General features: G+C 39.0%; 1 protein-coding gene across 3 annotated transcripts in view; it reads right to left on the bottom strand.

Annotated features, from left to right (window-relative positions):
• Positions 1 to 18,277, bottom strand: part of LOC115253630 (protein FAM13A) — a 136,220-nt gene that overhangs the window by 25,911 nt on the left and 92,032 nt on the right. The window contains exon 1 of one of the 3 annotated variants that reach the window (XM_029866445.2): positions 8,837 to 9,666. The exons of the other annotated variants lie outside the window; for them this stretch is intronic. Within the exon in view, the coding sequence (XP_029722305.2) occupies positions 8,837 to 8,932 (96 nt within the window). The 5' untranslated portion in view covers positions 8,933 to 9,666. Of the gene's footprint in view, positions 1 to 8,836; positions 9,667 to 18,277 lie in introns of those variants that run through there. 3 annotated transcript variants of the gene reach the window in all.

Raw genomic sequence — 18,277 nt, 5'->3', positions numbered from 1 at the left:
TGCAATTACCTTGTCAACGCAATCATCGTCCATCCTGGGAACTGTTCATCGCGGCAATTGTGCCACCAGTAAGTTACAAACGCTCAAAATCTTCCCCAAAAAGCTTTTGTTGCTCCGGGCTATCACGAAATCAGTCAAGAAGAACCTCTTCTCTCCCTTGTCTGTCTGTCAATCAATTACGCCTTGTAATAATCACACTTGATCTAAATTTAGACATCCATCACCATATCCGCACACCTGATGATGATGGTCGTTCGGCACGAATCGGCTAGTAGTAGGTAAGGGTACGTCTATCCGCAGCGGTATGTGGGTGGATTTAAAGGTGAGGTATGTTGAGCACACCTCCCGACACGCGGCTTGGCTATATACCTAGATTCGATCCGATCCGATCCAATCGGCCGGCCTACAAAGTAGCCGAGTCACGTTCCTCGGCGTTTGGTGTGGTGCATACCGGTTCGTTCGTGTTAACAACTTTGTTGTAATGAAATAGTCACGGTCACGAAAATTTGCTCTCCAATTGGATGCTTTCGATGGGAAACGGTGAGGATTACGTATTTTTGGGAAATTTGTTTTCGTGGGATTGTATGCCCACGGAAATGAATGAAACTTCTTTTGTATCTTCTGAAAAGTGTGTCACAGTGAACATCAATTGCAATTCTCAATTTTCCATTAAACTTCACTGGTTGTGCGTGTTCCATTATTATTCTAGAAGATGTTCTGTTCACCAAAACAGATAATTTTGAAAGCCATGTATTTTTCGTAAAAAAAACTGTTCTCAGAAGGGTAGTAGTATCAAGTATCAAATCAATACTAAGATTATTCCCAAGTAACCACGGTGCTGAAGCCTTATTGCATGCAGATATACGGTGTACTTAGAGCAATCATTACTTTACATGCAAACTTAAAGTTGATTTAAAGTGGAAATGGGCAATTATGCGACTGCTTCAAGATTATACCAGTATAATCCTAATTTGATTCTATAATTGCCCACTTCCACTTTAAATCAACCTTAAGTTTGCATGTAAAGTAATGATTGCACTAAATACACCGTATATTTGCATGTAATAAGGCTTCAGCACTGTGGTTACTTGGGTTAACAAGCAATTCATTTTGTTTCGTCCAGCGGTTTGTTCAGACTCCTACGTTGTGTGATTTCTCCCGGAGGATTCGAGGAAGACGAACTACTTCTCTGCTACTTCAGTTATTATTTATTGCGCACCACAGAGAGGCAGTGCTCCTGCTCTGTGGTGGTTCTATTGCTTACAACTAACGATACATGAATTCAGCTGCCGCTTTTATAGGCGGCAGCTATAGTACGGAATCAATAGAATGCATATCGCGACAATGTGCGATGCGCTGACGGGCTAGCACCACGCAGCCCAGTGAGACTGTGACAATAGTCGCTGGGCTGCTTGCTGCTAGCAGTGAAATAAAGGGAACGCAAAACCACCTCAATTGAATGTGCCACAGCGCCGCTGCTACGGCTGAGGGTGCCTGAATGACGTCGTCCATGTGCTGCGCCAACTATCGGTGGTAACAGCAGTCAATTGACCGAGAAAGATTATTGCCGCAACTACAATTACTCATCTATTGAACGTGACAATTGCATTTTCTAAGTTGTAAATACTATTTAACGTGTAAATGCTAACACTATAATGGCATACAGACACGAGGATTACCGAACGAGGCTTAGCAACCAAGCGTCTCCATAGTGAGCTATCGAAAATCATAGCTGAGCATGACAGAGGCAGTAGACGGTTTCAGTTCTCTCAATTGACTGCTAACTATTTCTCAAGTGGTCACAGACAATTCTCTACATTATCCTATTATCCACGGTACCAGCAACAACTGCTTGCTCTGACGTAGCTATCCATAGATATTTTTTCTGAGCAACTGTATTAGTTGTGCACTCTGAACTGAGTGCTGCAAAATATTACCCCAAAATGTGGAAAAAAAATGGAGAAATCTTTGTTTAATCTCCGACGCAAACTGTAATTCATCATTAAATGATGCCAAGATTTCAGAATTAATCCGCTGATGGTTCACCTCAACAAGAAACTTAGCCAGAACTGTATTTAGTTAAATTCATTACAGGATTTTCTATGACAAAACTTCCTCCAACAATAAACCCCCTTAAATTCACTTTCAAAATACAATGGCAAATTTCTTTAAAAGATCACAATATTGATGAGCAGCTTTGCGCAGCTACACTTGAAGATGGCTGGAGGGACATCCGATCCACCATAGATAGTACCTCGGCTACAGCACTAGGCTTAGCGACTCCGAATTACAGAAACGACTGGTACGACGGCAAATGTGAACAGTTGAAAAACGAGAAGAATGTAGCATGGGCGAGGATGCTGCAACACCGTACGAGAGCGAATGAGGCACGTTACAGATAGGCGCGGAATAGGCAGAACTCAGTCTTCCAGATGAAGAAGCGCCAGCAGGAAGAACGAGATCGCGAAGCGATGGAAGAGCTGTACCGCGCTAAGTACACACGAAAGTTCTACGAGAAGCTGAACCGCTCGCGCAGAGGCTTTGTGCCACAAGCCGACATGTGCCGAGATAATCACGGGAATATTCTCACGAGCGAGCGTGAGGTGGTCGAGAGGTGGTGGCAGCATTACGATGAGCACCTTAATGGCGACGTTGCAAGTACCGAAGGTGGCGTGGTAACACAGATCTAGGAGTATGAGCACAGGACGAAAGACTTCAGGCCCCTGACCTTCAAGAGATTGAGGAGGAGGTTGGCCGGTTGAAAAACAACAAAGCCGCTGGATCAACTACCAAGCGAGCTTCTAAAATACGGTGGAGAAGCACTGGTGAGAGCACTACACTGGGTCATTACCATAATTTGGGAGGGGGAAGTATTACCGGAGGAATGGATGGCAGGTATCGTGTGTCCCATCTACAAAAAGGGCGACTAGTTGGATTGCGGGAACTACCGCGCGATCACACTACTGAGCGCTGCCTACAAGATACTCTCTCAAATTTTATGCCGTCGTCTATCACCGATTGCAAGAGAGTTCGTGGGGCAATATCAGGCTGGATTTATAGGTGAACGCACTACAATGGAGCAGAAGTTCGCCATCTTCCAGGTGTTACAAAAATGCCGCGAATACAACGTGCCCACACATCAGTTGTTCATCGATTTCAAATCGGCATATATTTCAATCGATCGAGAAATGAAATGACAGATTATGCACAAATACGGATTCACGGATAAACTGATACGATTGATCAAGGCGACGATGGATCGAGTGATGTGCGTAGTTCGAGTATCAGGGACACTTTCGAATCCCTTCGAATCTCGCAGAGGGCTACGGCAAGGTGACGCTTTTTCGTGCTTGCTGTTCAACAATGCGTTAGAAGGTGTAATAAGGAGAGCGGGGATAAACACGAGTGGGACGATTTTCACGAAGTCCGTTCAGCTGCTTGGTTTCGCTGATGATATTGATATTATTGCTCGTAAATTTGAGACGATGGCGGAAACGTACATCCGACTAAAGAGTGAAGCCAGGCGAATCAGATTAGTCATTAATGTGTCGAAGACAAAGTACATGATGGCAAAGGACTCCAGGGAGGAATCAGTGCGCCCGCCACCCCGAATTTATATCGACGGTGATGAAATCGAGGCGGTTGAAGAATTCGTGTACTTGGGCTCACTGGTGACCGCCGACAACGATACCAGCAGAGAAATTCAGGGGCGCATTGTGGCAGGAAATCGTGCTTACTTTGGACTCCGCAGAACTCTACGATCGAATAAAGTTCGCCGTAGCTCGAAGTTAACTATCTACAAAACGCTGATTAGACCGGTAGTCCTCTATGGGCACGAAACATGGACCCTACGTGCAGAGGACCAACGCGCCCGTGGAATTTTCGAACGGAAGGTGTTGCGTACCATCTACGGCGGAGTGCAGATAGAAGACGGGACTTGGAGAAGGCGAATGAACCATGAGCTGCATCAGCTGCTGAGAGAACCAACCATCGTCCATACCGCGAAAATCGGGAGGCTACGGTGGGCGGGTCACGATTCTCGAGAGTCATCCAACCGGTACAAGAAGACGTGGAGCGCAGCGAGCTAAGTGGGTCGACCAAGTGGAGGACAACCTGCGGACCCTACGCAGAGTGCGGAACTGGAGACAAATAGCCATGGACCGAGTGGAATGGAGATAGCTACTATGTACAGCAGAGGCCACCCCAGCCTTAGCCTGATCGGTAAGGTAAGTATATTGATGAGTAACCAGACATATATATGGAAAACGCCTATTGGCTATCCTGGAATCAATTAATTTATTCCAAATATACACATGATTGATTCCTTCTAGCTACAGCTATAAAGGCGTGGGTATTCAGTATGACCATGCTGAAGGTGACGGGTTTGATTCCCAGTCGATCCAAAAACTTTTCGTGAAAAGGAAATTTCTTTGACTTTCTTTGCTTTCTTTCCTGCCCACGATATACAAATGCAAAATTCATTGGCAGAGGAAGTTCTTAATTAATAACTGTAGGAGTAATCATAGAACACTAGCTGAGAAACAAGTTTTATCTAAGTTGGGACGTTACGCCAAAACAAAACACAAGCTTTATCGAACCTTATAATTTGCACAACACATGTACATAAACTAAAGCAATACATACATTTTTTACATGTGCACTGCGTCAATTATACGAAAGGTAATACGCCAATGGTTAAACAGTTAGTACTGTAATTTTTGTTTTTACTTACTTTACTGCACGGAAACATAATTCCACAGTAGTAATACACTGGTTGAAGTTGAAAGTGTAATGTATGTATTATAAACATGTCAAATTTTCATTTTGAAGTTTCATGAAGGTTCCAGGGAGCATCTATGAGGGGTTTACGGTATGTTTCAGAGGCGTATAAAGGAATTTCAAGCCCTTTCAGGAGGGCTTCAAAGGGATTTCCCTTGGATTTCCGTTGGATTGAATGAATGCCTCATCCCCTGGAACACCTCTGCAAACCCTTGGTATCCCTAGAACACCTCTGAAACTTTCCGGAACCCCCTAAAACAGCAGGTATCCCTGGTAAGTAGAATAAACTGCCTGCAACGCTGCTGAAACGTCTTACAATCCCATGGATACTCCTGAAACGTCCTTGAAACTCCCTAAAACACCCCTGCAGCACCTGCGGCACACCGCTGGAATTCCTTGGCACGCCCCTAAAATTCCTGGTAGCCCCTGAAATCGCTCTAAAATGTCTGGAAGGCTCCTGAAACTTCTTTAAATCCTCCTGAAAAGCCCATTGATCTTACTAATACCTCTCGAACGACACTGAAATGCCCCTGAAACGCCCCTGAAAGCGATACAAATTATGGAAGTCATGTCAACAGTTTGGGTAATGCCGGTGTTCAACAATTGGAATATGGATGCATATTGAGAGCACAGAGAAACAGACGTCACAAACGATTCAAATATTCAGTAGTAGGTCGATCGACCACTCGCGGCACTGGCATTTAGTGGCGGCCCGGTACACAGTACGTTTAGCATTGGGCGATTACGTTTTCGTGACGATGTTTTTAATGAAATTTATTTTAAGTGTTACGTCTGTTTCTCTGTGATGAAAGTGTGATGAGAAAAAAAAATCAATAAAGCCCCGATGAGAAGGTCATTTAAAATAATGAAGAATTGCTCTTGGGATATTTTCGGCGTATCAATCTTCTCTTAAAATCAAAGTAAAGTTTGATTTCTTCCTCCAACGTTTCGATCCTTATTGAATCCTTACCAAGGATTCGAAATAGTTGTCGTTTTTTCATCAAACAGATTTTTAAATCTTTTAATCGTCATTTGATATTTATTTTAAAAATTGGAAGTCCGAATTTGAACCACTTTTCGCTACTTCTTGAACAATCCCTTGGCTTCTACAGGCACACTTAAAAATTTAATTGCTATATTTCACAAAAAAGGAAAATATAGGTCATTTTTTTTTAATTTTGAGTTAACTGGTAAAACCACTACGAACACTACACAATTAATCAGACTACACTCAGCCAAACAAACTTAAGATTTCCATAAGGTCCAACTTATAAAATGGCCTTTAAACAATTCATAATGATTCGAATGAATTTCATAAGGTCGATCTATGACGTAAAATCGTCTCACAGCTCGGTTTTTATATATGTTTAGCAACATGATATTCTCAAGCGTCAGTAGCCGTGTGGATAAAGCACGGGCTCAGTGATCCCGATGTTCGTGGATCGAATCCAGTCTGCATCATTTTAAGATTTGTGTGTTCTTTTCATAAGTCTGTCTTATGAACTTTGACATAATAAGTACGATCAATTTTTATAAGGTATTCTTATAGCATCCATAATTTTTACTTATAGAAAAAAATCGTAAGGTATTTGGATGAACTTCGTTAGCTTTTTTCGCTGAGTGTATGTACAAACACACTAAAGTTGCTTATTGAAACCATGTAATATATTTGTTTTAAATGCTTAACTTTTCGCTTATTGTTTCGTTCGTATGGATAATAAGTGGGAAACATTTCAAATAAGTGATGGATTAAATACACAAGCTTCATATTGCAGTACCCCGAGCAGAGGAGAATATCAAATTAATAACTACGAAATCACATAACCTGTTTTTATACCTTGTTCTGTTATTATTAAATTATTAAAGCATAGCTTTTTCAACACAAATTTTGTTGGGCAATCTCAATCTCAAGCTATTGATATACTTCACTCAATTACATTTCAATAACATGTTTTGTTGAAGTACAAGTTTTGTTATTGGTGTACTATTGATCAACTTATCAACAATAGCACAACAGTAACAATTTTTGAAATTAATACATCAATTTGACAATAATGACTTGTCTATTTGTTTTGTTCCATTTTTGTATTCAGTTAGGTAAGAAATTTCTGAACGAATCCTCTAAAAATTACTTAAATAATATTCAGAAAAACACATGGAAGTTCTGCAGGAACCCTTCAATAAATCCCTGGAGATTGAAGAACTTTCTGACTTTTCTGAGCAATTACTAAAATTCTTGGCAAAATCTTTTGAAAAACTCCATAACAATTCTTCGGAAAAACTTTTGGTGAAATTCTCAAGGAAATTTTCTGAGAAATCTTAAGATGAAATTTGGGACACATGGTCACGGGAAGTTCTGAAGAAGTCCTTGAAGGCATTCTGTGGATAATTCTGGAAGAATTTCAAGAGGAGTCTTTGGAAATCAGTGAAAGATTCCGTGAAAAAACTTTCGAAGAATTTTCTGGAAGATTCACTGTTGGAAAAGTTTATGACGAAATCTGTCGATGAATTTCTGGAAGAATTATAGGACAAATTCCTGAAAAAATCCATAGGGAAGTCCCTTGATAAACATAGAAGGAATTTTTGACGTAATTTTTAGAGAAATCGATAGAAGAATTTAAAAAAAAAATCATGCAGAAATTTCTGGTGAAATTTCTGTAGCAACCATCAGAGGAAGTTCAGGAAAAATTATAGAAATTTTTTTGAAGAAATCCTTGTAGAATACATGAGCAATTTTCACAAATTGCTTTTGACAACCAAACTTTTTCAAGCATAATTATGTTACTCATGTTATTGGCGGGCTTGTGAGACAAAACGAATAATTTTATATAATAACTGGAGACTTTTAGTGGCTACGCAGTCTTTATTCTTAAAACGGGTTTATTGTTTACCCAACGTTTCGACACTTAGGGATGGTGCCTTCATCAGGGGGAAAATAATGTTCTCGTTTTGTCTCTAGTGTTTCGGCTAACTTCAACTGTCCTGATTTAAGTTTTTTGGTACATGACTGAGTAACACTTGGTGAACCTACGTGGACTAAGACACCATCCCTAAGTGCCGAAATGTTGGGTAAACAATAAACCCGTTTTAAGAATAAAGACTGCGTAGCCACTAAAAGTCTCCAGTTAAAGTAACAGTCGTTCCCTTAAAAGCAATTTATATAATAAATATTATAGCTTACCAGTGAACCAGTGATCAGGCAGAAAGCCTTTCAAATATAGACACAAAAAAATACTTAGCTACGAGTTTGATATTGGTAAGCTGATGATCATTTTTGGTGTAGAATCATGCCCTGAGTTCGAAAATGCGAAGGAAAAAAATTACAGTAGAGCGGAAATTTTTTCGACTTTCCATACAAGGTTGATGATTTGAAATCGATTTTTGTTCTATTTTTAAGCAACGTCGCTCACTTCACACATCTAATTCTCTGTAATAAATGCTTCGATTGAGCTGAATTTTTTACTATAACTCGCCTACATATGATACGTCAAATAAACGTTGAGAAAGAATTTTTAGATTGTTTTTTCCTTATTAACCCTAAAAGGGATACCTTCATGGCCTCAGTTTCGTCACCTTGCTGAGTGTGTTCCATCAAAGACGAGCTCTGAAAGGCGCCTGGGGTCCAATGGACCCCAGGTATCCCTTTTAGGGTTGAAAAAATACATTTCTGCATAAATTTAGCTGAAATTTAAGGAGATCTTCCCTTAAACTCACCAACATCTTGAGTTTCATCAATCTGACGCAAAACCTTCATTCAGATGATCGAATGGTATTGTAAAGTTCACTTTTATTAAGTTGTTATTGAAACTAACAAAACAAGTTATTGAAATGGTTTCCAGGTACATTTTTTTGTAATGGTATTTGTCATTTTGCCACTTATGGCAGATAAGTTTATAACATAATATGTTATGTTAATAACCTAAAAATAATCGATTCTATTATTCAGTTATTTTACCCAAATAACACAGCTCCTTATGTTTTTGTTATTCCCTTCTGCTCGGGACATGACATATTTTGATTGTTCTTCACTTTTTTGTCAAAATCCATTGTAACTTACTTTTTCCTTCCACTGCTTTACATGACAGGCATGGATAAATCGCTTAAAAAGTCCGGCATGCCCGTGGGTATGCTCCGTTGGCGGAACACATAACATATTGTAGTTCTGTTTTTCACACTAAAATCTTCCTATCTTTCTTCGCTCTTCTCGATTACTCCCACTTTACAAAGCACTATATTCTCATTAAATATAATCACTGCTTTTTAATTCATTCATAACCGTGCACGATCTCATAACACCGCCGGCATCCGACACAGTAACACATATCCTACGGACGACGACGACGACGAAGACAACGATGATGATGACGATTCCGAACGAAAGGGCAACTGTTCCGAATAACGTCCTTATCACGCGAGAGTGATTTGGAGAATGAGCTTCTCACTCAATCGGCAAAGTTCAACCCTCTCGCAGTGGGCGCGCGCGTCTTCAACCAACACAACTACGATGCTGCTCCAATAATCTGGGAAACACTTTTCAACGTTTCAAAACGAATGTGCGGGAATGTGATCCAATTCACTCTAATGATTCACTAGAGTCCGCCAATTTCGAGGCTCTCAGCGTCTTTGGAGATGACTTCCTCTTGGGTAGCTTTTTACGACCGTAGTGAGGGATGCCTCCAGCCTGGGAAGCGCTTTTATAATATCACATCATCCCCCGTTGTTGACCAGTGCAAACTAAAACGACTTCAAATACAGGGACAATAAGACACCGCGGAGACACCGTTGGGGCGACTGATTCGTTATCTTCCCCGGCAGAAAAGCCTCTCCTCAGCACCCTCTCGAGAAGATGAGACGACGGGTGTTGTTTATCAGTTTATTGTGGACCACTTATCGGTTTGCGAAAATGTACATGCGATTGTCACCTCTCGCTAGGTGTAATGACGACACGACATAATTAGAGCCTTTGGATGAGATTTACTGTAAACCGGATAAAGATTGAAAAACATATAGCATCCAATTTTGATGATTATAATTGTTTGGGAGGAAAACAGATAAATTATCGTGGCGTTATTCAATAATTTGATTTAAGCACCGCGTGTGTCAATATTTATACTATTATTAACACAAATAAATAAAGTTAATAATGTCATAATAAGATTAAACATTGACCATTTGGAATGTGAGAACTTCAGAGTGATCATTAATTTTGAATGCTGCCTACAAAGTGCTATCCCAGATTATCTTCCGTCGTCTTTCACCTAAAACGAATGAGTACGTGGGAATTTATCAAGCCGGCTTCATCGACGGATGGTCGACAACGGACCAGATCTTTACGGTAAGGCAAATCCTCCAGAAATGCCGTGAATACCAGGTCCCAACGCATCACCTGTTCATCGACTTCAAAGCGGCATACGACAGTATCGACCGCGCAGAGCTATGGAGAATCATAGACGAAAACTTCTTTCCTGGGAAGCTGACTAGACTGATTAAAGCAACAATGGACTGGCAAGGTGATGGACTCTCATGTCTACTCTTCAACATCGCTCTGGAAGGTGTGATACGACAAGCCGGGCTCAACAGCCGGGGAATGATTTTTGCAAAATCTGGTCAATTTGTCTGTTTCGCGGACGACATGGACATTATCATCAGAACATTTGGAACGGTGGCAGAGCTGTACACTCGCCTGAAACGCGAAGCACCAAAGGTCGGATTGGCGGTGAATGCCTGATAGATGGCGATACCTTCGAGGTGATGGAGGCATTCGTCTACCTCAGATAGATCGAGTCAGTAAGCTGACAACAACGTGGACTATGCTCGATGAAAACCTGCTCAAAGTTTTCGAATAACCCGTGCTAAGGACGATCTTAGGCGGTGTGCAGGAGAACAGTGTGTGGCGGAGAAGGATAAACCACGAACTCGCTGCCCCTTCGTTTTGCCGAAATCGGGAAAAAACTCTCCCTTAGCGCCCTGTGCCCGGGCCTGGAAAGAAACATTACAAAAAGGTCTTACACAAATTTATTGAGCTGATTTTTCAAATATTTCCTTATGGCTCGTACCCAGACAGTTTTTCAGAAATCGCTTAACCCTTTGGAGCCGGAGGGGTCATATATGGCCCCAACATAGAAACGACTGTATAAATTCACTCATTCGATAAAACAGAATACTGTCTTAGGCATACTTGTTGCAAATTGAGACCTCTATTAGGGGAAAACGGGGATATTTGTATTTGGGACTTCATTAATAAGCTATATTATAAATTTGGAAAAACGAAATAATTGACATACCAGCTGAACTTGGATATGGGTTTCGTTTATATGTATCCATTTAGCCTTCGTCAAGAACATCAAAAGGTGTTTTATATTCTGGAATGTTCTAGAGGTTCCAAACTGTCCTATGGTGAAGTCCTTCAAATCTACAAGAATAATTTTATGTATTTTCGCCACAAATAATAACATTGCATAACCTACTGGAATTCGTGAAGCTCTTGACATCTACAATGTCATTTATAGACACTAGAGGGATTTTCCAGGTCAGCCAAACTACCTTGGAGTTCAGAACTTCAGGTCTTCACCCGTAACAGTAGCCATATCTGTTATTCTGAGTAACGTTGCATAATCAATCGCAGTTACTGGAGCAATCTGAAGTCTACTTTTTTTATCATAAACCCTTGGGACATTCAGGGTGGTCCATACTGTTCTATAATGAAGTCTTTCAAATCTACAAGAATAACTTTGTGTTTCCACCAGAAATAAAAGTATTGCATAATCTGCTGGGATCCGTGAAGCTCTTGACATCTACAATGTCATTTATAGCTACTATAGGGATATTCCAGGTCAGCCAAACTACCTTAAAGTTCAGAACTTCAGGTCTACACTCGTAACAGTAGCCATCTCTGTTATACTGAGTAACGTTGCATAATCAACGGCAGTTTCTGGGTCAATCTGAAGTCTACTAGCCTCTTATAAACCTTTGGGACATCTAGAGTTGTCCAAACTGTTTTATAATTCTATGCTTTAAATCTACAAGAATAACTTTGTGTTTTCGCCATAAATGATAGTATTGTATAATCTGCTGGGGTCCGCGAAGCTCTTGAAATCTCAAATGTCATTTAGAGACACTATGGAAATGTCCCAGGTCAGTCAAACTATCTATGAGTTCAGAACTCCACGTCTACACTCGTAACATCAGCTATATCTGACATACTGAGTAACGTTTCATAATCAATCGCGGTGACTGGACCAACCTGAAGTCTACTATATGTATATTATTATGAACCTTTGGGACATTGAGAGTCGTCCAAACTATCCTGAAGTTTAGCTCTTGACAGTAACAGAAGTTAATCTCACAATGAACTTTGAACTGTAATCTGTAATCCCCCTGGCATATCTTGAGTCATTTCAAGATAGTTTTGAGATATGTTTTCCACATCAACAACACTACTCCGGAAACCATAGCTTCAGGTCTACACTTGTGATAATAGCTTTTGCCACTACGTTAAGTAGTGGTACATAATCTACTGTACTTAGCAAAGTAGTTAGAGGAACAATGCGCGTTGTTATAATTTATTTGGGATATTATGGGCTACTTACTGTTATGAAGCTTAGTTGATAAAAACAACCACTGTAACTTTCAGAAGACTTGCTGGACATGATAGATTACAAATCGTAGCTTTCAGTGAAAGCCGTTACACCCGTAGACTTTAGGATCTAAACTCAAGAATAGTTTGGATGACCTAGGATATCCGAACTGACCTGAAACTGTCTATTAACCTTTCAGAAAACTTACTGGACATGATGGAATCGTAGCTTTGTATAATGAAAGAAGTTAAAGTTACACCCGTAAACTTTAGGATCTAAACTCAGGAACAATTCAGAAGATTTACTGGACACCAATAGAATGTAATAGATTACAAATCGCAGCTATAATGAAAGCAGTTACCGACTTCAGGATCTAAACTCAAGAACAGTTTGAATGATCTAGGATATCCAGACTGATCTGATACTGTCTATTAACCTTTCAGAAGACTTACTGGACATGATAGATTACAAATCGTAGTTTTGTATAATGAAAGAAGTTACCGTTACACCCGTAGACTTTAGGATCTAAACTCAAGAACAGTTTGGATGACTTAGGATACCCCGACTGAGCTGATTCTGTCTATTGAACTTACAGAAGACTTACTGGATATGATAGATTACAAATCGTAGCTTTGTATAATAAAAGAAGTTATTGTTACACCCGTAGACTTAAGGAAAAAAGATCTAGAATTAAAACACGGATCATACTTTAAGCCAACGATAATTACAAAACCATTGCATACTTTTAGGCGTTTACCGGTTTCTGTCCCAATTTACAAAATTGACTCCACTCTGTAAAAACACGTTTCGGTAAGAAATTAAAGGCCAGATTTGGATTCCAATTTAATAGATCTACTGAGAATAAACAGCTATTTATTGAAAAAAATAGCCAACTGGCAGCTGCACCAGGGAACACTTATTTCCGGTGCAAAATCAGGTTCAAGCATGGACATCCGGTTCGACAACTGCAAGAAGTACAACTCTTCCCATCGATCATAGTGAAAACCACTTATTTTTATATTTTATATCATATGCTGATTTATCGACCGTATTCTATTAATAACTTGATGATTTTGTGGCTATATCGGTAAGCTAAAAAACCGGCTAATGAGATCCACAGAGCCTAATCCCCTTTGGCATTCCGATTGCCCGGGGTAGGTGAAAGTTTCCAGCAATTTTTGCTGAGAAGTGCCAAAACTCTATAATAATAATAATAATAATAATAATAATAATAATAATAATAATAATAATAATATGAGGGTTAAGCAATCACGTCCGATAAATATTTTAGCAGCGTTAGCAACAATAATGCAGAGGATAATTTCTCTCAAATCCTTGCTTTTTACATTTGATTGTCAGAAAACTTGTTTAACTTTCATTCAGGTATTTTGGTAGCGAATATGAATTTGAAATAACCAACAAAATGCTGCCTGCCGAACTGAATGATACAGGGAATTTTTAGCTCACAGACACCACCGACACATACACCATATATACTCTAAAATGGCTATTTTATATGGAAATTACGAAACGTTTAGTTTTCTTTCCCAATAGTCCACTGTATAGTAGAGTATTTTCGTACCTGTTAGACGATACACACCACATAAAATGATCAGTGCTCATAGAATATCTGAGAAAAAGCTGACAAGCAGGCTTCATCCCAGTGGGTACGTAACGCTGATAAGCTGAGTACTTCATGGGAGTTTGCAATCGGTGTATTCTCCGTATCCAATATTTACAAATCGTTTCCAGTAAATGCCTTATAATTTTCCCAAATCGTCACAAATTTCTTCGTTCGCCTTTCAAATTATCTTATTATCGCTTTAGCCTAGCCAGCCGCACCGACACTGCAAATTGTTCGCAAAGTAAACGTCAGAATATAGCGTGCAATAATTCCCATTATCAAGATGTGCAAACAACAAATTATAATGAGCGCGTTAGTAGTACTTAAAGGTTCGTACATGTGTGTAATGTGAGCATTTCACAGCCGGCAGCCTTCTGAGGCACAGACATTGTTCATAAATTACGTTGACTATAATCTTACGGTTAGTCTGACACCTCCTACTATTACACACCATTGAAAACTGATTCTGCCTGTAGATTTTCATTCAGATGGCCTACAAAGTTTTCGTAGTTTATGGACGAGCACTAAGATGAATTATCCCAGTGAACGCAGCACATACATGGACGCATCTCGTCTTTAGTCGTTGTCATAATACAGGGTAATGTAGCAGAAATCCCGACGATTGTAGTAGGTAGGTATAAAGTACAGCCAGGAGGTCGGGTCGGACTGACTCAATCTAATTCAAACTGATTCATACCGCAGCGTGTCGGTCCAGATCTGGTAGACAGCTAGGTGTGAGTCGCGTTCATCTTTGGGAGGCAACGTCGAGATGGCCCGAGATGACCGTCAACGACCACAACGTAGGAAGAAATTTGTTCGTTTACCTGCACTGGGCGTTATTACCTAGTACACACCATACTTGGACGGTAATTACTGCGGGCGCTAATCTGCACTACGTGCTTACTATCACATAGACGGAGGATTTAGGGCTAAACAATGCAAACAATCAATGCTTCGTGCAATTGAACCATATAACTATTTAGCACTGTAGATATAGTTACTTATTTGTCTTTGATTTCGTTTTCTCTGAATTATGTATTCTAATGATTGAAATCATGGAGCTCGTGGCTTGACTTATGATTCCGTCTATATAATAATATGTCTACCTATGGTTAATAATTAAAGGGCATAAAAAAGAATATACTATAACGTTATTTAGTCAGCTTTTCATTGCAAAAAAAGGGTGAAAATCAAAAACGAAATCATTTTAAAACAACGCAAAATTTGTAATTAGACCACCAAGGGCCCCTAAATTTAGAAATCTTATCTCGATTTTTCATCTCCCTACAACTTCTCACCACACATCATTTCTAACGATAAGATAACCGAATCAATCAGATGCTGCCACTGGTGAAATATTTATAAACAAGCATCACGTTCCGCATGGGAAACCAATTTCTTCGGGATCACCATAGGTGTCGTATATTCTCGACATTCTCGACACATTCAGGAATTGCCCGGTTCAGAACAGACAGAACAAGTTGAGTCTAGTTGCGAGCTGGCTCTGCATTGCTGGAGATAAGGTACGCCATCCGTTGTTGGAGTACTATCATTATTTTGACTAAGTAGGTAATTAAATTCTTCCGTCACTGCGCTCACAAGGCTTGAACTTACGCCAATGTCAGGTGAATGTGAGAAAGGGTCTGAGCAGAGCACTGGTTTCAAGGGTTTGAAATGATTTCCAACATGTAGGAATTCATACAATTAGCTATTGGGTCATAGCAACTTAAAAAACAGTTTCTTATTTTGAGAATGTCTCAGTTTTATTTAAAACGCAGAAAAAAAGGTTTTAGAAAAACTTCCATTTACATTATGTTTGTTTTGTTTCATATTGACAAGTAATCAAACTTATTTATTCGAAATCTAGATCAATCATCCAGTCTTAACAAATGCGTATAATGCGTGAGTAAATACTGATAAGAAACACAATTTTAGTTGATGTCAGTACCACCATAAGACATGCCCAACATTGGTACAGTGACTGATTCATATCATGCAGATAGCTTTATTTCGGAGATTGTTTGGTATTTTAGGAGCCCATCGTAAAAGTTTCATGGATGATTAATATTTAAGTGTCAAATTGTTCCTTACTGCAATGCGAAATTTTGAATGAGTCAATGTAAATTGATTTTAAGTTCATTTAGCTGGAAAATCAAAAGTTTTGTATATGAAATCTAGCTATTGGTTCGTTTTTGTATCCTTATAAGCATGTAAGTGGACAATTTATATATTCTTCTTTGTTACTTCGAAAAGTACAAATACATCCGATAGCAGCTTGAACCACAGGATCAATTTAGCTATGTGTCATCTGCCGTGCGACATCACGTAACTACTTTTTATTTAGCAAAAGTGGACGCACTTTATCTAATCCTTATTGTTTCACAAACACGTGTTCACGCACTATTATATCAGACGTACAAATCCACGGCTGAGATTAATCTCTTGTGGCAATCTCGTGCGTCACAGCAGAATAAAAAAAGAACAGATTAGTTTACCAAACAAAATGTTATCTTTTTATTACCTTGATTATTTCATGTTTGAATCAGGATGAAGTATATTTTCTATGGTATGCTATTTTTGAACTTAAGCCCTACTCTATATTTTGATTAGTCTCTTAACCCTCGTAGGATATTGGGATCAATACGATCCAAATAAGCCCGCTGACCGTGCACTACACTGTCGTGGAACGCCTAGTGTAACATCTCAGGAGGTTGAAATAACTACTTTGATTCATGAAATTTCACTGAATTCTTGACTTACTCTTTTTTTTCACAAATCACAAGTGGACGAAAATAATAAAGTCTCTAAGCTCAAATGAAAATCCGAGGTTCGCGGATGGTCATGGTGCAAAAGACTGATCCAAAGTACGAACGAGCAGCAACGAATAACAATGCCAAGCGAAAAGTGCATCGCATCGCACTGGTGAAGGTATTTAGATTCAGGACAGCCCGTTTGCGGCATCTGACTCTCTTCATCAATGAGTAGCGAATATGAGTTCAGTGAGGCGAATATACGGACTCCTGGATTTTTTTAGCTTTTATATTCGTGATGTCAATTCTAAACCATTTAATAAAAAATCTTGTATGCAAGGTTTAAACTGGATATAACATACTGAATACGATTCTGAAATATTTGTTTGTATCATTAAGGTGTGCAAAGAAAGCTTCTTTTATTTGCATTTTTCTTGATTCACTGGTTTTGAAGGTTTTTGAAGAACATAATTAAATAAGAATTCAACTGAAACTTGTTAAACGCGAGAAATAAATATCATATTCAAGTGGCAAACTATTTAGGAAGGTCATAATCAGAAAACTGGTCAATGAAATAATCCCGATTTCCAGGATTTCTGATCATATCACTGTAATAGTGTATCAGTGAATGTGGGGACAGGGTATCACCGAATTTCCCAGCTTTTTTCCAAATGATTTTTGAAATTTAAGTTCAAAAATTAGCAAAAATTTAATTTTTTCTTTGCATTTTTAGCGGGAAGTGAGCAAACAAGAAGAACAAACTCAATATTTCTAAAACTATGCAGATATATCCTCAAAAAAATAATGAAAATTGTAAGGGCAAATGCGCAAGATTTATTATTTAAGCATTAAAACCAAATAGCTGAATTCTTCCAAGAATTTTGTTTACAAAACTCCTTCGAAAAAAAAACAAAATATTGTTAAAGTACTTTTTTTTAAATTTTTTTTCTCAAAGTTCTTTTGGATTAGGCCGCTACAAAAACTTACTTCTTTGGCTGGTCAAGGGGGGGGGGGATTAAATAAAAAACCGTTCAATCTGAAACATCGGATTTGTTATAGAATTTTTAGCAAAACGCGGTATTTTGGTAAATATTTTTCATCTGCCCCCTCAAATTCGAAATCCAGCCAAACATTTTTGAAGCAGGGGGGGGGACCAAAAAAGTCAAAATGAAATATGGATCAGCCTTAATTGTAAGAAATTGTTTTGACATTTTCAACTAATTTTTCTTTCATAAAGAAATAATATCCGGAAACTTCAAAAAATACGAGAAAAATGTTAAAGAATGAGCTTAGTAACATAGGTTAAACTCACGAAAAAAAAAGAAATTTGAAAAATTTTCAGGAGTCCAATTCATGTTCTCCAGACCATATAACCGTAAAATTGCTGACACAGTTACACAAGCCTTCATCCAGAGCTTTTTAACGCATATCCCAAATAGTTCTTTCCGAAATTTGTTCTTCCCAAGATTCCTGCAGGAGTTTTCACTAGGTCTCTGCTGTAGTACCAGGATTTCTTCCAGAGGTTTTTTTTTCCGATTTGTTTGCAG

This window comes from Aedes albopictus, chromosome 2 (assembly GCF_035046485.1).
Source record: "Aedes albopictus strain Foshan chromosome 2, AalbF5, whole genome shotgun sequence".
Taxonomy (NCBI): domain Eukaryota; kingdom Metazoa; phylum Arthropoda; class Insecta; order Diptera; family Culicidae; genus Aedes; species Aedes albopictus.
This window is presented reverse-complemented; position numbering and strand designations above follow the sequence as displayed.